The following is a 27896-nucleotide window of genomic DNA, read 5'->3' as shown; positions in this document are numbered from 1 at the left end:
ACAGGTGTAAGAAAACATCAAGTTCAACTATTTTTTGTTTATGTATTAGTTGCATGTTTATTGGGAGCATATGAGAGAACAGAGGGATAGCAGTGACCTTAAAAAGCCTCCTCAAGGAGGAACCTTCAGTAATAAGGAAGAATATTATGAGTAAGTGAATTTACGTGACTGTAAGGTGCCGCCTTGAGGGCAGCATCAGTGCTAATGACGAACATTAATTATCAAACAGAGGTGTGTGTGTGTGTGTAGCGGGAAGAACAGGGAGTAAAATGTACTTTAGGATGTTCATACCGATCTAGATTACAAGGAAAATATTTGTAGAACATGAACCTCAGGCAGACTTGAGGCTAGACTAAAATATGTTACATCTGCAGTCAGTGGAGCTTTTTTGGAGAGATAAAGGGAGAAGCGGAGCACAGCACCATACTGACATCTACAGGTTCATAAAACCTGAAGCTACAGGTGAGACTGAATCCCTCACAGCTCAGGAAAAACAACAGACGCACTTCAATGAGAAATCATTTTGATAGTTCTATATGGATTTACAGGGTGTCTTGTGTTTCCAGATAATGAATTTATAGTAGATTTGATCTTTTTCGGTTGTTTCTCTCTCACAATATCCTATACAAGAGCTGATAGGAGCTGTACTCACCACGCTTGCTGAACTGAGACTTCAGGATATGTATTTTTAATGAGAGGCTCCATGGTGTATTCTTATCACTGCACTCCTGGTGTGATCTTTTTGTAGCATCCTCTTGACGTGTATCATAGTTCTTTTCTGTAAGGGGAAACCAGAAGTATAATTTCTTTTTTTTTTTGTCAGCTTGTGTGGTGGCTTGTGTGTGATTTTGACCCTGCTACATTGTTCTTGATCCACTCCTCCTGGGTGTAAAATGTTAATCTGGCAAAAATGCGGTTCTGAGCAAAATACTTTTGTTTGTATCATTGCAACGTGTTTGCGGTTTGTGGGACACGCAATGAAAAATAAAGTGCAAGTGGCCGTAGTCTCTCTCTCTCTCTCTCTCTCTCTCTCGCTCTCTCTCTCTCTCTCTCTGGGCTCTGCCTCTTACTATGTCTCTATGTCTCTCTCTCTTTTAATCCAACATCTCTGCAATGCTTTGGGTGTGAAAATTGCATACCGTATAGTGTTCACTTTATGTGCCATGACTAACTAATTCAGACAACATGCCGGTCCACTTTGGACTCCACATGCAGCTGTGTAACATTATTTGGTTCCATTTAATAAGCAACATAATCCTAATTCTCTTTTATGAGTTTTAGACCAGATTTCCTTCAATTTTATGTTTAAATTTTGTCTGTAGGACATCTGATGCTGAGCATGATGTTACTGACAAATGCAAAATGTGTGCACATGTCAAACCATCCTTCTTAGACTCAAAGAACAGCTCTATCCTGCATATATATTTGTTGCTGTGCAGATTATTAGTTAAAAAGGAGTGAAAATAAAAATAATAATTGTTATAGATAGAAAAGGACTAATAGGAGAGGTTTGGATTAAAATTGCTTTTAAAAATGTGTCCAAATAAATTACTTTTTGTCCTGTAGTGTATTCTACCTACAACGTGGTATCTGGCTGACATTATTCTTCCTATTCCTCCACAGAGGTCGGCCCAGCGGCGGTAAAGTGCGACACAAGCGCCAGGCCCTGCAGGATATGGCGCGGCCGCTCAAGCAGTGGCTCTACAAGCACAGAGACAACCCCTACCCCACCAAGACGGAGAAAATCCTGCTGGCCCTCGGCTCACAAATGACCCTGGTGCAGGTGAGCTCACGCTTTTGCTAGACTCTCTCAAGCTGCCAGTCAGGTGCTGAAGAAAAAGTGACACTGAATAAGTGAGAGAATTCATCAAGTAGTCGTGAGTGCAGCGAGGGGGAAAAGAGAAATTAGATTTCTGTGGTCGAGCGTCTAATCGGCTCTGAAAAGCTGGATTTGAACTTGAATTTGCAATTAGGAGGCTGTGAGGAGAAAGTGTTTTTACATCTTGAGCTGTTTATTTTATAACACTCATGCAGCGGGGAATATTGTTATTTCTACCTTCTTCTAAATGCTACAGTTGGCAGTAGTGTTCTTTTTTTATTCACACAAATACAAAAATATCACAAGTCATGAATAAAATTTGGAGTCATCTAGGTCAGTGGTTGCTGACATTTTTGGCTTTAAAAAAGCACTGGCTGACCCATGTCATAGATATGTTTACAACTTGTAAGCGATCCAACCCAAAAAGTGATTTTCTTTTCTTGTATTGTTTCATTTAAATACATTGGAGAGAGCTAAAATGGTTACACTATTTAGTTTTCCACACAAAAAACAAAAAATAAAGCTGATTTTTCTGAAGAATGTATTTTCTTTTCCCTTTTTCCTTTCTTCACCTCGCAGCCTCTCATATTTATCACGCAACCTCTTGAAGGTCCCAACCCACAGGTTGCGAACTGCAGATCTTGGTGTTATAAATATAAAGGTTTCTCATATGCTCTCAGTTCTATTGCACCCTCTACTGATAATACAGGAGTAACGTGACTTTGGCGACTGAAAAACTGACCACTGAGAGGATAACCCAGTGGTGAATATGAGTGTGTTCTGTGTCTGGCACGTGCAGCTGTGTATGTACAGTATCATCTGGCTGACAAGGTCACTGATACGGCCTCAGAAAGTCTGCGGCAGCTTTTTCGGGCCGCCAGCCACGATGCTTAATCTGGTTCTCATTTTGGGGCCTGATGGAGCTGTTTGTTTTGGTGAGGGTGAGCAGAGTGCAGAGGAATGCTTTGTGTTGGACACCGGGATGCTTTGAACACACACACACACACACACACACACACACACACAGCCTCACACACGCATACATTTAAGCTGACACCCAAATACCAGCAGGGGTGTCAAAGGTCGACTGAAGATTTCTTGAAATTGAGCGAGGCTGATGACAGGCAGGTAAATTAATTTCATTGCAGTTTATGACATGAGGGAGGTTGTTACAGAGATCTGTGAGTAAATCTGCAAGTTTTACTCAGTTTATTTTAGATTTTTTTGTTTGTGTTGCTGAAAGTGGCACTAGTGTTGAAACAGAGAATGAATCACCACTGAAGTAAAATGTCTAACATTTCCTGATTCTAATTTATGAAAAGCTGAATATCTGAAGGTTTTGCTCCATAAAATATACAAAACAGGTGAGGTCAAAGGTGTTTTTTTACTATCTTCAGATATATTTTACTTCACAGACTAATTGACAAGTCAATTAAAAATAATAAACGACAGATAGGTGGCACTCTTTTCTTTGCCCATCCATTCACAGTTACTCAGAACTACCCAGTTATTCCACTGTTTAATCCAGACAAACCACTGTTGTTGCTGCCAGCAATGTAGCACATATCACTTCCTTTGCATCAGATAATTTTCCCCTGGAAACACTTACCTGGCACCAGATGTTTAAAGCAACTAAATCTATCACGTGTAAGCAAAACAGCTCCTTTTTCCATGTAAATGTTGTGAATTATTTCTTTAAAGTTTATGCTAATAACACGGTGCCATCTCTCCATCATCACTGAAATCCCTCCAGGCTAGCACGCCTGCTGTGCCTGCGTGCCGTCTCTTCTACGGTACATACAGTGCAGACAGGCTATGGGTGAAAGAGCCGGTTTGGCTGCTGTGTCTCCCCCCCCCCCCCTTTTTTTAATCTCTTGGGGTGTCATCTGCCATCCTCCTCCTCCCTCCTCCCTCCTTCTCTTTTCTCTCACCCCATTGACAGCCATCGTTCCTCCAGCCCTCATTAGCGAGCCTTCCTACGCCTCGCCTCGCCTCACCTCGCCTCGCCTCCCCTCCCCTCTGTCCAAGCCACATGTACTAGATGCCGCCTTCCCCCTGGTGTGCCACAGCGCTGGGCTTTAGACAAAGGGATGTGGGATGGTCTCAGTTAACGAGAAACACGATACTGAAAGAGAGGATCAGAAAAATAAGTACTCTAGCATAAGGCCCCTGTCCCAGCCCCTTCATAAGCCGCTTGAAGTCTATTGAGCATGAAAAGTTATTCTAGTATAACATCTAATGGTCTCCTTTCCCAGTGAAAGGAAGAGCGCCGGCTCAAGTGTCTTTTTTATTGCATCTTGAAGACAGTGTTGGAAAAAATTTATTATTGAAGGGAGGCTTTGTGAGTCCAGAATAAGCACCGGGGACGTACATCTCGGTTGGAACATTAGTTAATGAAACGTTGCGTTCGCTGGCCGTCCGGCGTATGGAGGGTGTTAAATGTTTCTACATGGCGTTGACACAGAAAAGATGCATGCTGGGGTGTCTCTCTGGAGCGTCTGGGATGTTTCTTAAAGCGAGCTGCTCTGCAACCTGACTCTTTTTCTGTCTTTGCTTTGGTCTCTCTTGGTTTTTCTGAATGAGAGTAATTGCAGGCAGAAAGCAGACGTTTTCATAAAGGATAGTCTTTGTTTTGCTATGGATGTGGAGGTGTTTGGAATCAAAACAATAATGTGTTCCTATTTGCCTGGTCTTACCGCTTCCTTCTCTTCTCCCTCTTTCTATTTCTCTCAGGTCTCCAACTGGTTTGCCAATGCCAGGAGGCGACTGAAGAACACAGTGAGGCAGCCAGACCTGAGCTGGGCGCTCAGGATCAAGCTCTACAACAAATATGTGCAGGGCAACGCAGAGAGGCTGAGCGTCAGCAGCGACGACAGCTGCTCAGACGGTACGGCTCGGCACGACCTTAACAGCATCTTCACTCTTTACTTTCCATTCTGAGTTTGTGTTGTTAAAAGTAGAGAATTCACAATCTTTCCCTCAATGATCAAACCTGAACTACCAGCATGTGCAGCTGCCCTGGGGCTACAGAGCTTAACATTCACTGTGTGTCAGAGAGTTAGTGGTCATTTAACTAAGTACAGATTTTTGGGTACAGTTTTTATGTTCAAAGATTGAATGGTGCAGGAGCAAGAACCAAAACAACAACTTGGAGGTTATTATCTCATTTATCTAATGGCCACCTGCCAACAAAATGCCACATGTAATCAAATTTAATTATTTTACTAATTTTGATCTTGCTTTTCTGTGTCAAATATAATGAGAGATAGTAGCTGTACCTCTTGATAGCCCTTAATTTGGCAAATTGAGAATTTTCATTGGCCTTGGTATAAATAACAGTATTAACTGAAATAATCAAGGCTTTATGGTGGTGATAATTACCTACTCTTGAGTGCCTGTGTTGTAGAGGGGTTCTGTGTCAAAATATAGTTTTAAGACCTTTATTATTTCAGTTGATATTGTGCCTACTTATTCCTACATACATTTTTCTACAACAAATTAATTTGACACAAACCTGTCTAATTAGGAGCACTGGTTGGTATCTGGTTCTCGAGGCAAAATTTAATTAGCTGCTATTTTAGTCTGCTGTGTGCACCGTACATGATGGACACTTGAAGGTGACTGTGTACAGTACAAACAGTACACATGTACAGAGAGCAGGATGAACAGGGTGGGTTAGTGGGGCCTCATGTTCTGTACAACAGCAGTGTTTGTTATCAGATTTCTGTCAGTTACCTTTATTTAATGTTGCTTTTAATGGTGACCCAGGAAGTTTGGGCTTACTTATCTGTTCTATTGTAAGTTGCTGTTGCTGAATCTATATATCAAATTAAAAGAGCATTTGATTGGCAGTATTTAACATAGTTATACAGTATATTAAAGCATGATGGAAAACTGCTCCCTCCATCAGTTTGATGGATGATCAGTTCAAAGATATCACATCATAATGGCTCAGGCTACTATTATAGATTGGTCACATACCCTTGCATGAAACAGATGCTCTTTGTACAGAGTGACCGGGAAAATCGCCTTACATCATACTTTATGCGTCCCTGAAATTTAAATCTAGCATAATAACATGAAAACAGGCCAAAGGCCAGGCAATCTCCCCCTCTGGCTATCCTAAAGCTGCCTGATGCTATGCAGAGCCGTGTTCTGGGTGTATATACAGTAAATGGTGAGTGTGCAACTCAGCCGAGAGACGCCGAGGCCGGCGGGCTGCGGCACGCTGTCATTAAGACACCCCGCTGAGCCAACCTCTGTCTCCCAGCCTACAATTGTAAATGAGTAGCTCTCTGTCAGCCATGTATTTATTGCAAACACATGCTGATTCTCAAGGGAGCGACTGCCTTTTTCTACTCTCTGACAGCACAGAAAACATGGTCAGGAAACAAAAAAAAAAAAAATCATAAAACATACATACTCACGTAGTGAAAGAACGAACAGAAAGGAAGAGTTCTGTGGTGTCAGTGATCTCTAATTAAATTTTTGAGGAGGAGAGGCCAAACGTGCGGCTGAGAGAGGAATGTGTGCATGGTGTTTGCACTGTGTCCGCCACAGGCCACTGTACCACCGGAGGCTGTGTATATCTCCCTGACTCTTCTCCCTGTCACATTATGGTTATGAAGCTGTCCGCAGCCTGCTCCCACTTCTGACCCATACACTAAAAGGCCCTCCATTATTTTTAAAGCCTATGCTTTTGTTCCAGAGGCTATTTATGGGGCCAGACCTGACCCCACTGACCCAGCATACATTCTTCTTACTATCCTGAAATGGTCCAACTTGTTTTGTATCTACAGTAGCAAACCCAAGAGAAAATGTTGTTTTCTGCATGGGATCTAGAGAGGACACGCTGTCATGGGACAGGAGGATGGCGGTGGATGTAAAACAACACTGCCATAGGATCATTAAGAGAGGTGGTAGACGGGTCAGATTTATTATCGCTTGTGTGTTTTTAGAGAGGATGTTGAACTGGACATTGAGACACAGCACTCTCTGAATTCTTCCTCAGACAGCACAGGGGAAGGAGAGCAAGTACGCTACCTCCATGTGTTTCTGATATGTGGGAGCCGTAATTTTAATTTGGCCCAGACTGAATCAAAAGTCCAACCTGCCCAAATTACAAAATTACAGTCTTGGCAGAGACAGTATCTAGAGTGAACTTCTCCTTGATTTCCCTCCTGCCAGAGGATATCTGGTTTTTCAGTACGGTGTTTTATCTCCCCCCCCACCCCACCCCCGCTTCTTTCATCAGGTAGGGACCCGTGCTTTAATTCAATCTCTTCGGCAGTGCAGAGCGCCCTGGATATTATTTATTTCTGCAGGGGAATAGAGGGGTAATGTGCTTTGGATGGAGAGGAAGTAGACTACCATCCGTTATGGTTTGGTAATGCGTCTTAAGTCTCGGCTGGGCTTTCTACTCTTGAGGCGATGCCAGCAGGAGGGCAGGAGCGCCAGGGTGAAATCTCTCTGCCCTGGAATTTAGATTCAAGATTAGCTCATACTAACCAGACTCTCAGTCAGTGGGGATGAACATGGAACGCGCAGAAGTTAGAAAATAATCGAAACTACAGAGGCACTTCCTGAAGAAAATGCATGTGATTGCTGTGTGTATTGATGCTTTGGATGACATTATAGACATCAAAGACTAATTGAAATGAAGGTATTGGCTGAGTTATAGATGTAATGGGAGAGGAATTTTATGCAGTACAGCATTAAACTGTCATCACAATGAAGCTATTCACAGTTAATCAGTGCAATAGAGAGAACTTTGAAATTTGAATGGAGCTTTTTAGTGTATAAGGGTACTGTGTTATAAATACAGCAGATGTCTATGGAGACTTCTTTTAAATATTAGAAATGTGTAAGTTAACAATAAGAAAAGTCATAGCACACATTAACAAAGAATTATACATGATTTGACATATTAATCATCTTGGTAGCATTAAAACTGTATGAGGAGATAGAAATCCAGACTTAAATTCTAAGTGCAGGGTGTTGGTACTGTCAGATATGATGGGTTCTGCTTTCTTTAACAACTATGTGTTGTACAGTTCAGATAGATTTCTTTTAAGAGTGCCAATAATTTTAAAAATCAGTTGCAAAATTATTGGCACTCAGCATAAAAATCTATCCAAACTATACAACAAACAGCTGTTAAAGGAAGCAGAACCCATCATATCTGACAGTACCAACCCCCTGCACTTAGAATTTAAGTTTCTACCATCTGTTTCCCACCTCGCACAGCCATCAGTCAAAACTAACAGATATAACTTCTCTTTTACCCTCTTCCATTTCACTACTCAACTCTGTAAAGTACAGGTAGCATCAGCACATCTCTAACCCTGCCTGTTTCTCCTCTTTTTTATTCACCAGTACTATAATTTTTTATTCCTGTATTTATATGTGTTTTTTATTATGTGTGGTTATGTATGTGTGGTTTTTATCTTGTGAGTCTTGTCCTGTGTTGTTGTTTTTATTGCTACTGCAGCAGAACCAATTGCCCCTCGGGGACAAATAAAGGTCTTGAACTTGAAATAAAATGAGAGTATTGAAGATCTTGTTTTTCAGGAATACCACATTAAATATGCAAATTTTGGCAATTTTTTATTTTTTTTTTAAATGAAAACACAGGAAACTACATTGAATTATGCATGTATCACTATATATGTATATACAGTATGTAGCATATATTGTTTTTGAGTCACAGGTGAGCAAAAAAAGGACAGTGAAAAAGTAAAATAGGAAGCAGTGTGCAGTACAGTGCAGATGAGTAAAAATACAAAATATTTATGCACTGTTATTATTGAATAAAACCTAAAAATCTAAACCTTTTTTTTTTTTTTCCATGGATTTTGCCCGATGATGGCTCAGATGGGGACAACCCTCAGAGGACACAGAGCCGCCCCGAGGAGCTCAACAAGCCCATGTACCAGAGTGTCATCAAGAAGGAAGGTTCCTCCATGGTGGGCATGGCGATGGGTATGGGAGCGGGGCTGCGCTCGGCCGCCGAAGCCGCCTCACTGGCCGAGGACTACGTGTCTCCGCCCAAGTACAAGAGCAGCCTGTTGCACCGCTACCTGAACGACTCGCTGCGCCACGTCATGGTGGCCAACGCTGTCATGGACGCTCGCAAGAGGAACCACTCCGGCTCCTTCAGTTCCAACGAGTACGACGATGAGCTGCTCTCGCCGTCCTCCTCTGAGGCTGAAGCAAATTTTGTTTATCGGGCTGGTAAGGAGCCACATTTCTTGCATTCTTTCCCTTCAAGAGTCTCCCTCACACACACGACATCCTTCACTTTTGTTCTTTTTTTGTCCCCCTCCATCTGCACATTTTGTTTTAATTCCTGCAGCTGGTCCATTATTTCCAACTGTCTGCTTGCTGCCTGTCTTCCTGCCTGTCTTGATATTACATTGCTGCTGCCATCTCACACTGTTCTCTCTCACCTCACTACTTTTATTTGGCGTTTGTATGGATGGATGTTATTCTTGTGTATGTTGAAATGGAGATGCAATCAAGAGGGTCCAGAGCCTTAAAAAGTGCTCTATTAGATTTAAGCCCCCAGTGTGTCAAAAACACAGTAACAGTCATACATTCATATATACACAGCACAGGAAACCATGTACTGTCATATTCACACACTTGGACACACATACACACACAAACACAGCGGCTGTCTCTCACCCACTCCAGCCAAGTAGAGAAGGAATTCCCCCCAGCCAGCTCCTCTGACCAGGCTTTAACAGGCCAGACACAACAAGACCATGTGGAGCATGCTCACTTTCAGACTACTGTTTGGCATGCCTTTGATCCTGCCATGAGGTCCTGCTGAGAGAGCAGGGCAAACGGGATGTGTGTTTATGTGTTGGCAGACTGTGTGTGTATGATACATAAAAGCACACATTTCTTTTTTTTTTTTTTTTAGACAAAGTGGATTTCACCTTTAAAGAGAAGAAAAATAAAAAAAATGTAAAATGATTCAGAACAAAGTTGAATCTTAGATTAAAACATGAGTTTCTCCTTCAAAGGTAGCAGAACTTAAATAAATGAATGCCAGTGATCTGGGTTGCATATCTACTTTACATTATTGTTGCTGATGTCTTTCCACTCGGTGGAGTTTGAAGTATCCCGGCTTGTTTTCCTCCTTTCAGAAAAAGACACTTGCTGCCATTAATTTTCCGCAGAATGAAAAACATCTTCCAGAGCATTACTCGAAGGTTTCATCAGACCTCCTGTTTTATTCTTTTTCTTTCTGCCTCTTTTAGTGTTTTCATATCGGTCAGCTCAATGTGTTCCGCTCTGTTACTGTGTTCTGGCACAAATGGAAGTCTTCACAAGGAAATAATCCTTTAAAAAATGTCGCCTTACAGACTTTGTTACTTTCACGTGTTTTTATTTAGGTCATCTTTGTTAGACAGCAGTTCATTTCAAGCTAGACTGCAAGCTTTGAAAATCAATGAAAAAAAAAAAACCACTACAGGAAAAAAGTTTAATACGGCATGAATTGCAAAATGATTTGAGAAAATGTAGATTAGATGTAGACAGAAATAATGGGATGTAATCACTATAAAACATCACACAGGAATTTAGTGGAATCAACTAATCTTTTATCATTAACTCTTTTTTTTATTTCAAGTCTATTCAACTTGAAATTTCATTTTCATTTTCAGAGCTATTTCAGAAACAAATGAGCTCTTCTGACCTCAAATCTTGTGTCTTAATAAGATAAATTAAGTGAATGTGCTGCTGAGTGTTCGCCTCACTTAATATATTAAGTTTGTAAATAAGCATGTTTACTATGTCAGCAGACTTCCCAGCATGCATCTCTTGAATGTTGAAACTCTCCAGAGATACTTCTGTTTTTGTAGTTTGAAGAAAAAAGATATGATGGAAACTTACTGTGTCTTTTGAAATATGTGTTAAATTAAGTCACAGTTGTTTCCTATGATAATAATGAAAACATTGCTAACCATGATGGAAGTTAGTATTCACTTCATTTCGTGCCCCTCTACACTCACATTTACACTTGAACAAAAGTCATATGTTGCCTTTGTTGTTTTGCATTACAATACAACACATTTACATTACAATAACCATGTTATTCACATTGAGTTCAGCTAACCCACATTTTTTAGGCAGCAGTTGAACCAGCTTAAAATGTTTTGCAGTGATCTAATTGACACCAGTGTTCTCCTAACTGTGCAGAATTTAGTGTCAGGCCCTTGCAAATCACACAACACTGCGAGGCTTTCACAGTGTTTCAGCTCGCAACTCGTCTGAGCTGTGAACAATCAAGGTCAGATCTGTCAGAGTGTTCTTCTTCAGCTGAGAACACTGAGCCTTTGTTCAGGCGGACTTCATAACCCATATAGTAATGTTTTCACTTTCAGTTCGGCACGGACTGCACCCGGAGGGGGCGGATTTGAAGGTGTAGGTGATGGAGTGACGGAGGACGAGGGCTTTGTGGGGGGAAGAGCAGGTTTTATTGTGTTTCATTCAAAGCTCCTCTTCACGGACAAATGTGTTTCATATTATCTGAGCGTGAAGTCGTCTCCGCCGGAGGGTGGGGGTGTGTGCGTGGGTTCATATGAAATGCATCAACGACTGCGACAGTTACAATCCTCCTGATCGAAAAACTTAAAACCCTGTGACCTGAACGAACGTCAGGCTTATTTCACATTGAAGCACCTGCTGGGACTCACAGATGGAGAAAGAAAGAAAGAGATGGATAGACCTAGTGAGACTTGTAACTCCCTCTCTACCAGACTTTAATAAGAGAAATCCCCCCAAAAAAGGATTAATTCACCTGGCTGGCCTGCTGTTTTTAATAGAGAGTAACTATTTTATCTCTATGGTTAATATAATTTCTTGGCTCTGACGTCTCCCTCTTGGATTTCTTGGGCTCTGGCACCTTTACAGAAGTGTTACTCTGTTACATGCAAGAGAAGCTTTTGAATCCACACATGGAAAGTTCTCCGAGGCGGTGTTGACTCATGGGAAAGAACACCTGTTGGGCCCTCCGATCCGATCGTTCGTCACAGAAACGAACAAAGAAAAGTCGAGAAAATGAAATTTTAATTCCACATCTGATCTCGCCGATACAGACAGAACAAATGAAAGAAGGAGGCAGAGAGAAATAATTTTAAGCTCGGGTTTGCATCATTTCCTCTGCAGTTTTTCTCTTCTGTGTGCTGCACATTCCAGATATTTTTGTAGTGAAGACATTCCTCTTACTTTTTCTACAAATAGTTTTATAGTGTTTTTATAATCAAAGAAAAATGTTTCCCTGAGTAGCAGATTTCACATAAATCTGTACTTTTATCAGTTATACAGAGAAAAAAGACTGAATAAATCAGATTTAAACTCTCTCTATGTTCCCCCCACTTTCTGTTTGACAATGACAAAATGTCTGACATTTTCAGTCAGTAGGGAGGAAAAGAATTTGAACTTGAGAGAAAGAATACAAACGGTGTCTCTTGGCACATTCTTTTGCCGAATTCCTGCCTGTAAAACAATTGTGATTGGTCAAAGAAAAAGTGGCGTGCCTGGCAACCATCATCCCATTGGCTAAAAGTCCATTAATGGGCCAGTTGGCTGTTGTGGCCGCGGCCTGAGCCCACAGTGTTATCTGTGACTACAGAGGGCAGTCAGACGTGGCAGGAGATGGAGAGTGTAGATTTACCCCAGTGGAAAACTAAACTTGTGTTGGCTTGAAAGGACTCACTTGCACACACACACACACACACACATGCACGAATGTACCATTCACAGGCCTCATACAAGCACATGCACACACACGTCCAGTACAAACACATTCAAGCACACACACCTACAGTCCAAAGCCTGTGGGGAATTTCATTGAACACAAGGAGCAGTAGAATTCCATCACACATGCCAGGCGTTTCATGCCAAATTACCCTTTAATGGGATATTAAATGGCAGGAATGTGGCTGAATGTTTTTCTTCTTGCTCGGTACCAGATTTCGCCCCGTCCAATATCATATAGATCATTATACGCCAAATAAGTCCCAATGTTTCTGTGGATGGAGACTGAGAGATCTCGGTCAGACATTTTACACGAGGTTGACAGTGGTACGTTTACTCAGGTTCTCTCCTTTATGGATTCTGGTTGCAGCTGAGTACAGTAGCCTGATGGTGAATGTAGAGATCCTGCCAGCGCTTCTATTGATGTGGAAAAGTAGCGATAAGTGGAAGCAAGCCAGTGGCCACCAGCAGATTTCGTTACTCTTTCGAAAACGGCTCCTATTAAATTAAGATAATGGATATTTTTATAATAAACAAGACAAAGGACGGTTGTGAGGCTGCGCTTAGTCACAGTAGTGCTCTGAGCTAAATGCGTATTGTCAGTATGCTAACATGCTCGCGATGACAATGATAGCATGCTGATGTTTAGCAGGTAATGTTTTTAACCTTTACTGCTTAAGCATCCTCATTGCCGTCCCTAGAGCCATGTCAAAAAAGTTGTTTTGACATTGTTCTTCTTGCTACATATTGCTCCCTTAATATTTTAATTATTATTATGACTGTTGATTGTCGACAGCCATGCTAGCAGTCCTGAGAGGCTGTATAGGCACAAATGCTGTCTACTTTTAAATTTTTCCATCAACCAGTATCTGATTTAGAACTTTTTGGCCATACAAAACGGCAAAGTTGCCTTTATTTTATAGCACTAAAGTGACTTATTTCTAAGTCAGGTGCAGTTTAACACACAGTTTTCTTTTAAATACGTTCAATGAAAACAGCAGTGTTTGACAGCAGCCGCTGAGATCCTAAGGGCCTTTCAAATTAGGCCACAGTGATTGCCAGACAGTTATTGAATCCTGGAGAGTTCAGTGGCACTTAAGGAGCTGTGGAGTCGTCCAGGTGAATGGAAGAAAAGTAATCTTACTGTGGAAAAAAAAAAGAATGTTTGGATTTCTTGTCTTGAACTAGGAAGGTAGAAAGGTCTGATGGTGGTGAATGATACAGGGAGAGATTTCTATCATGGCTGTTTTCATATTTTCGACTAACAAGATATACTTAACTGGATTTCCTTCACCATTAATGTTTCTCCTGTGTCGTCTCCAAAGAGAAACCCAACTGTGATGATTTATACAGCAGTGTTGTTGAGGGATGGTGTATGTAGTGTCTGATTTAAGACTATGATGTAGCATTCACTGGCTGATGAGCAACTGTGTAATTTACTGTACACCACAGAGCAACGGGAGAGACAGTGCTCGACGCGAGTCGCTCTGTGACAATGAGCCACTCCCGGACAGTGATTGATGAGGACTCCTCATCTTAGGAATCCAGAGATGTGGATAGACTGGCTACGATTAGCTCTTTCCACAGTTTCATAGGAAGGGAGAAAGGCAAGACAGAGAGAGGGGGAGTGGGGGAGATGTTGTTCCAAGGCAGCAGCTTTTGCCAAGACTCACTGGGTTCAGATTGGGCTTTAGGAATCAGTGTGGAAGGGATGAGAGGAGGAGAGGGAGGCACTTGTTCCATCCAGATCTAGAGTTGAGTTTCTCCAGCAGTGGCCTGTTGGGAGAAGAAAGACAGCATGGTGGCAGTGACTAAGAGACACAGAGGCTGTGGTTGGAAGAAATGAGAGTGTGTGCATGTGTCCGTGTGTGTGTTGTTGTATTTCTTCTCACAAAGATAGGGAGATCCACCAAAGTGAAGACAGTTGGCCAGGCCTCACTTTAATGAGAAGCTATTTTAGGAACAGGATAAATTTGGGTGAGGGTAAAGGTTAAAGGGCCAAATTACAAAAAAAAACCCTGCAAAAAACATTTGTTTGACAAAAAAATATTAACTTACAGTCCATTTAAGAGCTCTTTAAAAAAAAGAACTTTTGATTGGTACAGTATATATATACAGATGGGTGACAAAAGTAAAAACTGGTTCAGGTCTGAATGTTTGACCCCTACAGTGAGGGGATCTGGTGGCTCTGTTATGCTTTTGGGGGGCATTTTGCTGGCATGGTTTGGGTCCACTTGTCCCCTTAGAGGGAAGGATCACTGCAAATCAATACAATGTTGTTCTGGGTGATAACTTTTATCCTATGATGAAACATTTCTATCCTGATGGGAATGGTCTCTTCCAGGATGACAATGCCCCAATTCACAGGGCATGAGGGTTCACTGAATGATTTGATGAGTATGAAAATGATGTAAATCATATACTATGGCCTCCGCAGTCACCAGATCTCAACCCAGTTGAAACCTATGGGAGATTTCGGACTGACATGTTAGACAGCGCTCTCCACCACCATCATCAAAACACCAAATGAGGGAACATCTTTAGGAAGAATGATGTTCATCCCTCCAGTAGAGTTCCAGAGACTTGTAGACTCAACTCCAAGGCACATTGAAGCCACTTTGTGTTGGTTTTTCCTTTGTCACCCGTCTGTATATACACAATATTGACTGTGGCACCCTTGGCCTTCCCGTAAGGCACCCTGTAGACAGTGAGGTCTGTGGATTGTTCAGAATAACAAGGGTGTTGTGTCTAGATAGGTGACGCATCAAAACCTCAGCAAACGAAATTGAAACAGATTTGAAAAAGATTAGGTATTAGGTATAATAAGTTAGTCAGTGACAGTTTGAACAACTGTAGTACTACAGTATTCATGTGTGTTGGTGTGTGTGTATTACAGCCTTATGCATGGAGACAGTAGAGTCCACAGATTACCTTTGAATATGATTTGTACCATGAATCCATATGTGAAACTATTTTCTACCACAAATATACTCTAAAGTCATTTTTTACACTCAGTGTGGAGTTTTTAGCAATGTATAAGAAAGACTGTGAAGTGTCCTTAAGGGTGTGGCAGGTCCAACGGTGGGAACGACTGGGAGTTGGCAGAGGTGAGGTATAATCCTGGCATTAAACTGTGGTGCAGCTTCATGCGAATGGAAAGGTGGATAAAAAGACAGAAAGAGAGAGGGAGGAAGAGAAAAAAACCCTGATGGTGAACCTCTGTCATTGGAAGATGGGTTATTGGCTTCCGACCACTAAACAGAGGCTGGGTGTGAGGCAAACAGAGAAGACAGCAGCAGACTGGGACACTGTTCATTCTAGCCGTCATTCTGCGGAGAAGTGTTAACAGACAAACATCGGCACAGACACTGTTTATACGTAACTCCCTAACATAGAACTGGAAGAGTACGGAATAATGAGCCCTCTCAACCTGATCGTTTTTAAAATCATCAGCAGGCCAAAGCTTTTTGGGACACACACACAGACACACGCACACACAGGTCATCAGATTCAGAAAACACAGCTGCCTGCCTAGTCAGGGAAACCAAGCCGCACTGCCCTGCTCTGTATAAAACACAAATTGTTTCCATTTTAAAAAGCGAGCCGTGTCTAGAACAATAGGCTGCTATTGTGTTCCCACGGGACGGAGGAGGGAGAGAGGTTTAATGAGAGAGCAGAGGTGTGACCTTGCGAGGACAGAGAACACACACACACAGAAATCCCCGAAGAGTGTGAGAGGGCAATTCAACCTACCACTGTGAAAAATTGCAACATAATGATGCAGTGAGTGCAGCGCAAACATATCATTTGGCCTCCAGCTCCCAAAAAAGGATATTTTTGGGCACATGAAAACATTTAAAAATCCAAATAATGTTTACTCGTGGTTTCTGCTTTTTTTACTAATGTGTGTATTTTGCGCATCGCAAACAACAGTCATTCATCCCAGAGGATGTTACTGGGAAACCTGTGATGAATCGGCCCAGCAGAGAAGAATCAGCACTGTTTTGTCTCTTTCGTACCTGTTCTAGTATCAAAGCAGTGATAACAGGCTCATCTGTTCGTCATCAGGGGTGTTTTTCCTCCAGCGATGCGTCCCTGTTGTGATGAAGTCAGCATTTGCAGTATGAGCCCGCTGATCCTCAGATACTATCACTGTCTCCTTTTCAATCTTTTGTGATGATCGTTTTCGTGTGAATCATCTGTTGTCACGCCAAATCCCAAACCCCGATCTTTGCTCATGATGATGATGTTGTTGGTTGGCTTTTTTTTTTTTTTTTTGTTTGTCCATGACACCCTGGCAGTCTGCGCACACATCCGCACACACACATAAAGAACACACACACTCGCCTCGACAATGTATTTACTTCTTCGTCAAGACGCTCTTCTCATTTTGGCTGATTTACGGGGGCCCTGATTACACTCTGTTTACTGGCACTCGTAAACACAATGACAACCTGGCAGTGTTTAAACATTTGAAACACTGTTATTATTTCTTCATCTAGCAAGAAGACAAAAAGCGTAATCCTCATTGCCGGATCGTGGTTATCTGCCCCGACCGCAGCCACACCAGTGTGTCATCTGCCGGGCAGACACGGAAAAAAAGCAGCACAGAAAAAGAAATGCAGTGGATCATTTTTGGGCAGTGGTTCAGTATCTGGCTGTGTCAGCCTGTGTGTGTACTATTTAATAGTGTAAGAGCTAATTATTCAATATTTTTTTAAGTGATGAAAGTGTTGTCAGGGCAAACGGAGAAGACATTAAATTCACGCCGTGTATGATGTCTTTGGCTAACTGAGTGGAATTGACAGTTTGGTTCGTTGGAGCCTCAGACTCAGACATATTCACCACCCGTAGAGACAGAGAGAGAGAGAAATGGCTGGGAGGGGTAATATAAAAGTAGTGTTGGCAGAGGGCAGGCCAAAGGAGTGCCAAGGCATCTCTAACTTCATTTACAGACTCTTCTTGACATTATAAAAGGCACAGATCATTTGAGAAATATATAAAACATAGATCTGGGGAAAAAAAGCCGTGCTCAGAGTGTTTGCTCTGTGTTGCACCTCGTGCTCAAGACTGTGGCTTGGGTTTTAAATCAAAGATATCATCAATAGATGTCGCCGTATATCGCCCGAAACATTCGTCACTTCCTGTTTGGTTGGGACCAAAAGACTTGGCTAAAAGAAATTGGTCCATGCACTCACATTTCTGCACATTCAGTAGTTTCAATCTGACTTTACATCTTGAAATTGCGCCTCAAGAGGCAGATGTTGCTGGAGGTAAAATTGGATGACACATTTTCTGTCCAGCGCAGCGTTATGACTCATTTGTGATGACTGTAACTCCTGACTCATCCATAGATCTTGACTGGGGCCTCATAATGGTATGATGATCTGTTCTTGACCTGGACTGCGGTTGCACAGGTCAGCGGTGAGCAGATTGTCGAGTCTGCAACACCACTCTGGTTTTCATCAGGTGCCTCAGCGAAAATCAGCTTAGCTCATTTCCTTATTTCAACAATTGAATTTGGATCTTTCTGTGTGCTTGTGAGTGTTTCCAACTATTGGTTTTCCTCCATTGGTGTGATAATATTCTTATTCCAGTCAGAGTGAACTCCACAAAGTCCTCATTACACCTTCAGCCCAGAAACATAAAACTTTTTAATACCACCTTCTAACAAGTCGTCCTTTAAAAAGGGTTTATAAGTTGTAACTAAGGATTTAATGAAGGGTAAATAACTAATTTACTGATGCTTTGTAGAGCATTTTTGAGAACTATTTATCAGTTTTATTATGGGCTTTTTAGCCGCAGGGTATCTGGACCATTCAACTATTTATTAACATTTACATCTGTGGACTTGATCGTTTATTGTAAAAACCTTTTTTCAGTGACTTATTAACTTGTATAATTGTGGGTGGCTACTAATTTTTGCTTATTGACTTATTAGAAAGTGAGTATTTTATCAACACGTTTAACAGACTTGATGGTTTTTTACCATTTGTCAATGACTTAATAACATTTATAACTGTAAACCTGATGGCTTGTTAGCAATAATAACTTGACTATTAATGACTCACTAGCAAGAGATATTCTTTACAACCTGACAACCCATTGAGTATTCTTATTAATGGCTTCTAACTGATCTATAAAGCATCGAAATGGTTTATTAAGCATTAATAAAGCCATAATAGTAAATAGTAAACCCATTATAAAGGGTGCCGTATGAGAAAATGGTGGCAAAAACTTTTTTAATCGATCTTTACAATTTGACAAGATAATCTTAACTCAACTCAAGGTGCACTTGCTAGCTTTTTTCTGGAGCTTTCAACTGCATCTCATGGTCTTCATCAGCAGATGGATTTGGCTTAGTTGTCACCACGTGACCTAAATAGGTAAATTTGGTCTCGTGATAACAGGTGGTTGTTGAACATAATGTTGTTAAGTTCTGGAAGAAGCTAGTAAGTGGACCTTGATTTAAGATTATTTTGTCAAACTACTAATCCCAAGATTAGGACTGAACTTTCACCGTCAAGTTCTTAAAGGAATAGTTTGACTTTTTGGGAAACAGTCTTACCGCCTTTCTTGCTTAGAGTTAGTTCAGATGAGATCTTTTCATTTAACTATCAGCAAGAAAACACAAACTATTCCTTTGAATTTTTTCTGTTCCTTTCCCTTACCTCTTATTGTTTCATTTTTGAAGCACTTTCTTCCATTTTTATTATTATTATTATTATATTATTTTATTTTTTTAAGGTTGTGGGAATGTTGTAAAGCCAGTAAATGTTTATTTTTTTCAACATGGCAATGTGTGGAGAACTGACACTTTAAGTAATGTTAGATGAGACCACTAGCTACAAGCCTGCCACGTACTGTAAATGTAATATAAAATGTGTGCGTGTTTGTGTGTTTATTTGTCTGCGTAATTTAGCCCAGCCCTTGGTTTGTACAATTGGGCCTGCCCTGTTTATTGTTATATGTTGCTAACAACAGCACCAGATGGTAATGATGATAGTCAACTACTCTACTCCGCAGTCATCTTAACAGGTGTAACCTCATTCCCTTTCTAATTTGTCAGCCCCTGCTTGTTTTCCCTCATTTTCACCAAGTTTTGTTAAGACTAGTCAGGGTTTTTTCCTCTCTTTTTTTGCCCTCTTTTTGCTCTCCCTCCATTACCCCGCGGTGATGTTAAGTGAGCTAGTATTTTTGGACTTCCAGTATGACTCCAGAAACCATCAGACTTCTTAGCTTTCCCGTTTGGCGGTCCGTGAAACCCCACTGTCAGTGAAGCCCAAAGGCAACAGCAAAGTGGACTGAGTGTTCAGTAGCGAAATAGTAAGGTAAAAAAAAAAAAAAGAAAAAATACGGAAAAAAGAATGAGAAAATAATAAAAAGTCCTCCGTGATTTATTGGCGATTAATAGAGTCCTTGGCAAAACCCTTGTTTTAAAAAATCTGAGTTTTAGATGTTTTAGGCACAGAGCTTTGGAAATTGAGTTTTTGTGAGGAGTGGTGCATTTCCAGATCCTGGGGGTCCGGGGTTCCTAGCAGCAAGGAGCGGTGTCCCAGTCCAAGAGAGGGTTCTGGGCATTCAGGTGGCTTCTCCACCTGCTAGACACCACAAAAAATAGTTTTGTATGTTCTAAACGGAGCATCTGGACAGTGGCTGCCTCACACACACTGGAAACACTTAAAGCTGTGGATGGAAAGACTCACACATTGCACTCCACAGCCCACAGTGACTTCACAACACACAAAAAGACACTTTCCTCTGCATGTTTGTCTTTGATGTCTCTACAATTGACCTTCTTGCTGCTGTCACCAACCAATTTATACACTAAGCACCGTAGCAGTAAATATATCTTGGGGGAACATAAACAACACACGAAAATAGTGTAATTAGCCTGTAATTACAGTGCTGTGATTATGGAGAATGGTGCATATTTTCAATCAGGACCAATCTGCTTTCGAGCACTGGCAACAATCAAGAGAGTAGATGCAGATAGAGTGCAGAGAGGATGCCTTCACACCCTTCAAGTATCTGCCTGGGTTTCACAGTTTAGGCAAAAACAACTGCAAAATATCAAAATTTGAAAAATGAAAAAAGTAGAGATGATGAAAGGGATGGATAATATCAAAGGCTTTCAAAAACAGCCTTTGAAATTGTGGACGAAGTGCTTATTCTTGACATAGCACAGAGTTACCCTTTATTAAAACAGACGGGAAATATTGCATTTGTTTTGGCTGTGTTGCCTGAGAATGGTCAGTCTCGAGTACCTGGATCAGGGGGTATTACAGCAAATCATTGCAGCAAGAGGTGAACAAGTGGAGGACAGAGGATGAGGGAGTTGAGGAATATCAATAAAGGAGAAGGACTCGCTGATAAAGGGAGATAAAGACTGAGAGAAAGATAGGACAGCAGGGAGTTGTGGCCAGACGGGAATGTGAGGATTTTGTTGGAACGCTTTGACGGACTAAAACCTAAAATCTCATTCTGTGGTTTGTACTTCTGGGTTATCATGTCCTCATCTCCCTCTCACACGTGCGCACACATTCCTCTCTTCTTCTGTCTAAGAACGATCAACAGAAGAAAAATTGTGAAGAGTGAAGTCTATCGCTCTCTGTGGAATACACCTATTACAGAACGAAGGGGAAAACTACAGGAAATTTCATAATCGGGCCCCAGGCCTTGCAAACCCGGTACTGTCAGCGTGGGTCACGCTACATGGGAACATTTTTGGAAAACAAGGCAGGAACAGAGCAAGGCGGTGGGAATAATTAGGCACTTATGGCGGCTTGCAAAAGTCTGAACTCTGGATCCAGATCTTTGGAAAGTCTATGGAGGGCTTTGGCGAGGTTAGAGGTGACAAAGCAGAACGGTAAAATCATGTGTGTTCTTTCTCCGACGCTGGAGGAGTTTGGAGTTTTGGCTTTCCGTCTCTGTGGCTGTCTGTGACGATGCTAAACCCCGGACACAGTGTCCTTGCGCAACCTTTTCCAGTCCCTTCTAACAATCATGGGAATGAATTCCAGTGAAAATGAAGGGTGCAGATTTTCATTAGCAGGAGGGAACGCTCAGGAACGCCCGTCGATTGTTGTGTTGCGGTGACGGTGGCGTAAGGAAGGGCTCGTTAAAAAACGGCAGTTCAGGTTTAGACATTTGCTTTAACTTGGGAATGTGGTGTGGGGGGTGCAGGCGACTGGGTGTCCCTGGGTGATGTGTTTGTGGTGGGACATCTGGAAGGGTGATGAAAAAATCACATGCAAGAGAGCAGAGACTTATTGTTTCATTTTAGAACTACATACTGTAGGTATGATGAACTCTTTGGTACCTTTGGATTAAATGGAAATTTCAAGAGAATTCGCCGTCTTTTGAATGTTCTTAGGTCGGGAAGTCATCTATACCTGGTCACGACTGAACTTCTTAAAGCTCGCAGGGCCTTAGCTGTGTGTTTAGTTAACTTAAAGAGAGCGCCTGGAGGCTGCACAGCTAGGAAATCCAGATGCTCTGCTCTCTTTTAATGCCTCATGAAACGCCAAGCCTGTGTCATCATATTCACTGCTGGGCAAAACTCACCTAGAGCTGGACCCAAGACAGAAGACAGGTTCAGCACAAACACACACCAATGAACCCCTCCTTCACCCACCCATACAAACACACACACATATATACTCACACACCGACGTGCACATGGTCTTTCTCTCAGAGCATACTGAAGTAAACACACTGGTTGCCCTGAAGAGAAGTTTGGTTTCATTGTTTAATGACTTTGCTATTCCCCGCTAATGTTTTACATATGAGATAAAGATTGCTCCCATTTGAAGAGAAAAAAAGAGAGCAGGCATCCATCTTTCTCTCACTGACTCACTTTCTGCCTTTTCATTCCCACTCAAATCTTTTACGCTCAGTCATTTTCAATCTGATTTCTTCAGACAACTCAATTACGTTGGCTGAGGCCCATTTGTTTTCGAACAAAATATTAGGGAATGGAGTTTATGAGTCATAAGCAGCATCTTTCAACTCGATCCTATTAGTCACCTTGTTTCTTGACGGCTTCTTGCAAAATGTCCTTTTTGTCCAGAATCTGAATAAAGAGAGAAAACAGAGCAACATATGTTTGCACAGGACAGAGTGTACACATACAGACCTCACACAAAATTATGCACACACACACTCACACACTCACACACTCACACACACTCACACACACACGTCTCCTGAGCCTGCATGTTCAGCTAGGTTTCAATAAATCCTCATTGACCCCAGAGAACTCTGCAAAATTAACCTTTTTTTTTTTTTTTTTTCTTGTACTTTCAGAAACCACGGACCATGGATCAAGTAAATGTGACAAGTGAGTGGACTTTCTCTCTCAGGGACTGTACGAATATTATCGGGATGGGGAGGGGAGCTGAACCGCATGTGTGACTTTTGAAAAAAGCAAGATTTTCCTCGAGGTTATTAAAGGAAAATTCTGCGTTATTTGAACCTGATGTATTTCCCATAAATTAAATAAAATGTATCTCCGGAGATTCAGATTGAGATTTTGGCGGGATTGAGGTTATCGGGGCAACCTCCGTCAGCCTCCCACTGCTATTTAATAAACATGATTTTTACATGAATTGCTTCAAAAGTTTGTTTCTGTGTCTGAATGATAGTAAACACAGGAACTAGTCGCCTACATCCGGGGCAGTTTGCCGGCTAACCGAACCACCCACATATCCATCCGCGCACGCCGGTTTGCTTACATGTATGAGGCTGACTTTCATCACGGTTAGACAGTAAGGAAACTAAAAAAACTAAGTGCAATGACAGATTATGGACTATTATGAGGATGATCGTGAGTCATTTCACTTTGACTGGCCAAGCTTATTTATCTGAGCGGGAGTACACAGGGAGGAGATGAAGTAAGTGGAAGAAGAAAAACGGAGAATGGAAGCAGAAAGGCAAGAGGACAATACAGTAACGGTTACCTCAGAGAAACTGCTGGTGTTCCTGCGGCAACTGCTCTGCTGACGAGTGAAGAAGAAACCTCTTTCTGAAGTCAGACCTGTTGCTGCCAGACTCGGAAAATCTACAAGTGTCCACGGATGAGAGTAATCCCAGCTGTGTAACTACTACAGTACACATGGATTTACAGCGTTTATCAACATTGTCGTCCTGGAGACTGTTACACCTCCACAGAATCAACTGGGTGAAAAGAGCGAGGCCTGCTGGATCAAACGTTCAGCTCCACATCGTAAGAAAAACGCGATTGCAACACGTGACTGTGTGAGGAATTACAGTATGTAAGTCTCTATCATCCGGCGGTAGTCCATGAAAACTGCACAGCATTAATCTGGTCATTTAATCATTGCAATGTGGAAACTTGCAGACATGAAATGTTTTATTTCATCTACTAAGTTACTACTTTTCTAGCATGAACAGACACTGAGCTATCCACAGCCTCAGACGTAAACAAACCGACGTCCAAACTGCCCCGGATGCAGTTAGCCATAATGCTGCTACAGGCAGCTAGTTCCTGTGTTTTCTTTCGTTCAGACTCACAAACTTTTGAAGTGTTTCCTGTAAAAATTATGTTTATTTCTAAAGCTGTAGGAGGCTGACGGAGGTTTGCCCTGATAACCATTGATATACGCGAGGCCAGGTTCGCCCGAAACTCAATCTGAATCTCTGGAATTTCAATAATGGAGCTGTAGAGAACAAAGTTAGCAGGACACATTGAGTCACAACTGCCACATTTATGGGAAATACATCAGGTTCAAATAAACTGGAATTTTCCTTTAATATTTACTTTGGACCCTCTCCTTGACTCAGAAAAATTTGCAACACCCTCCTCCCTAATTTTTCAAGTCAAACCTGGTATCAAGATTAAATTGTCAATGCAAAAATATTTTTTACTTGACTCAAATTTCACATTAGCAGTGGAATTAGCAATTGTGAAAAATGTTAAGCCCAACAACTGTCATAGTAACTTTCACTGATTGAGCAGACTTTCCCTTTTCCCCAAAAAAATTTCAGACCACTCTCCCTTCAACAAAAAGAAAAAAGTACATAACCCTCCCCCTTTTCTGACCCTCCCTCCCCACCTAATAATTTTCCTACATTCCCTTACTTTGCAGTGCCAGATCAAATCCTCTTTTTTCATTTGTAACAAGTTAAACCTGACCTCTAACTCTCCTCTGTTTTGTTCTTTTGTGTGCATGTTTGCGTGTTCCTCTGATCATCAGTGGCAGCGGTGGCGTCGGAGCTGCGCAGAAAGAGAAGGTGAAGGGCAAAGACGAGACGTACTGGAAGGAGATCAACGCCGCCATGGCCTTGACCAACTTGGCGCAGGGGAAGGACAGCGTCTCCGGGACCACCAGCTGCATCATCCAAAAGTCCTCCCATATAGCAGAGATCAAGACTGTTAAAGTGCCGCTGATGCAGAAATATTAGCCCTGACGTCATCCTCCCGTCTCTCTATGCAAACCAGCAAACATTCCTGTTTCAGCAAACTCGCCGGAGTCCAAATAAACTCCCCCTGAAATAAAAAGAGGACTGTTGTTTTAGGATGGGGGGTGTTTGAGGCGAGGAAGTGTGGAACAAAAAGAGAACTCATTCTTTTTGGTTGTTATTGGTGTCTAAAAAGTGCAAAAGAGGCCTCGATCATCCTTTTCTCTGCTGGGTTGATGTGCGACAGACAAGTGTTGATGATAGTTTCACTGCAGTATTTCCTAAAACAAGACACTTTTGTAATATTAACTTATTTTTGATGAGTCTGATTTTTTTATTTCCTCTTTTTTTATGCTACAAAATTTGTATTTTGCCAAAGTGCCTTCGTTCTTCAGACGAATAACTCACCGACTGTGGTCAATGCAAAGTACAGATACTGAGGTGCCTCTTTGGAATTTGTGAAGGATTATTTTACTAAGTTTAGAGTCACAGTCATGATTCAGGATGTGTTTTGTGAATGAAAAACTCCCCACAACAGCATGTGCCTTAAAGACTGAATGAGCTCACCATCCGAGGCACTGATGAACTCAAATAGCACACACACGCAGATACACGCTCTCTTTCAAAATGCCCAGCCGTAATTCCTTGAAGGCATTGTGCTTATTTTGACTGGACTCTTCATTTTGACTGTAAACGGAACAATGTTTTGTCTCAGTCAGACTCTCGATGCTGGCAGGCCAACAATAACTGTTGGATAAATTGCTCTAACGTGAGCAGAAGATCGATAAGCAGCCAGCGTTCTCCACCTTGTCCACATCTCGGCCTTGGATTTCATTAACGAGTGAAGGATTCCTTTCTTATCGGGGCTTTTAGTTGTTGAAACGTGCACAAAGCTGGACTCAAATGAAGTCACGTTCACTCAGGCGGTGACACAGATGTACGTAGATCCACAGGCATGCTTTAAGGTTCAGTACAGTATCTGTTCCAGCAGGAGAATGACATGACCTAAAAGGGATGTTTTTGCTTTGCATTATCAGTGTTTTATGTGGACAGTGTTGCCTTTTCACATGTTTGTGCTCAGAACAAGATAGTCCGGAGTGAACAAAAAAAAAAAAAAAAAAAAAAAAATCCACCACCAGCTCCCCCAGCCTTTTGATCCTCAGCCCTCTCAGCTGTTTAGCATTACATTCAAATTGCTGTTTACAAGAAGCCAGAGGATAGACTTAAAAGTTTGACTTTCTACCCCTAGCTTTTTTTTTTTTTCGTGTGTCTTCAAAAATACATTTCAGTATTATCTCTTTGTCGGCCAAGCAAGTGTTCAAAGTATTTGTTATTGTCAGTCTGTATATGTGTGGCCAATTGTTTTTGATCAAACTTTTGTACTTGGTTTCACTTAACCGTACCGCATTAAGAGCTTCTTTTGTCATCCAGTGGAAAGAGTCTTTTTTTTTTTTTTTTTTTTTTTATAGAAAGTACTTTTGTACGGTGCATATGTTATAAACGTTTGCGGCGACAGATGCCAAGTTCACAAACTGGGGAAATCAAGTTGGACTTATGGGAGAAACTGAAGTTGGCTCTCTGTGCTGACTTTTTAATTTTATGTATATCTTCAAGGTACTGTTTATGTGTGTCAAAATGTACACTCCTTCATAAATTGTGCAGTTTTAATTTTTTGACAACCCAGACTATGCTTATGGTCAAGGACTTGGGGAAGGAGTGAAGCTGCACAAAATGACTTTTTGACCTTTTTTGTGTGTCTTGAATGTGCAAACTGTTTAAAAAAAAAAGCTGCACTTACAGTTCTTGGTTTTAAATCAGAAAACACAGCCTGTTTTTACGTGAAGTCGAAGAGAAGTAAAAGAAATGAAGGACAACCCTTTATTATTCCCGTTACCGTGCCTATGGAAGTATAATGAAATGAATCGCACTAGCCAATCCCCAGGCACTATTTGCTTATGCAGTGGGGGTTGTGGGCTCCCACATGTGTTTTTTATACACCTGATCCAGGCAGGGTAGCTGCGGGGTAGTGCTGGGCCCGCTCCTTGTGTTTCTAATCGCACCTCTGAACCTCTGGACCACTCGGGACCCTCACACCTCACACGATACCCGCTCGCTGGGAAGAGACAGAGCGAGTGAAGGAGGTTTCAGAGACAACAGAGCAGCCTTTGTTGTTGCTACCTGCAATCACTCCCCAACAACAAGACAAATACTAACAAAGGGGTTTCTACGGCCAAGACTTTGGTACTGTACATGCCTTTCTCCAGCACAAACCCTGCTTTCACAACCATGCCGACAAATGGAAAGCAACGGTATGTATTAAAGCCTATAAATTATTATTACGGACTTTGTAAAAGACAAAGAAAATTGTGACCATAGTTTGTTTTTTTATTGTTAAGTTATATAAATTGAGATTTTTTTTGTTTGTTGTTTTGATAGAGACTGGATTTCCAATCCAATGACCAAATGCATATCTCCTTGTATTGTCCAATTTGCTCTCATGTAAATTTTCTTTTATAAAACAGTTGTTACTTGGTCAAAGCAATGAATAAACCTCTGAATGAAATGAAAGGCATCTTGTGTTTTTTAATTTGTTAATGTTAATCATCATGGTTTGTTTTTGTATTTGTATTCCCTCATGTTTTTGTTAAAACTGCAATACAGCTGTTTTTTTGTTGTTTTTTCTGTTTTGTTTTTTTTGGCAACACGGGGGGAGTGGAACAAGACATCACTTTAAAATAACTATCCAAAATGTGCCTTTTCACATATCCACAGAATCCATTTGGTGTCGTGTTTCTGAACACATGACAAATGAAAGTCCAGTTTTCAAACTCCTGTTAGCATTGTTTTGGCCTCCATCAACTCCTGAGGTAAATGTCTAGCTTTTTAG

General features: G+C 41.5%; 1 protein-coding gene across 1 annotated transcript in view; it reads left to right on the top strand.

Moving 5' to 3' along the window:
- Positions 1-27560, top strand: part of mkxa (mohawk homeobox a) — a 30099-nt gene extending 2539 nt beyond the window's left edge. The window contains exons 3-7 of the mRNA XM_067578211.1: positions 1624-1783; positions 4553-4706; positions 8693-9052; positions 22895-22928; positions 24805-27560. Coding sequence (XP_067434312.1) covers positions 1624-1783; positions 4553-4706; positions 8693-9052; positions 22895-22928; positions 24805-25012 — 916 coding nt within the window. The 3' untranslated portion in view covers positions 25013-27560. The remainder of the gene's footprint in view (positions 1-1623; positions 1784-4552; positions 4707-8692; positions 9053-22894; positions 22929-24804) is intronic.
- The last annotated feature ends 336 nt before the right edge of the window (positions 27561-27896 follow it).

Source organism: Thunnus thynnus, chromosome 21 (assembly GCF_963924715.1).
Source record: "Thunnus thynnus chromosome 21, fThuThy2.1, whole genome shotgun sequence".
NCBI classification, from domain to species: Eukaryota; Metazoa; Chordata; class Actinopteri; order Scombriformes; family Scombridae; genus Thunnus; species Thunnus thynnus.
Note: the sequence above shows the minus strand (reverse complement) of the source record. Positions and strands in the feature narration are given on the sequence as shown.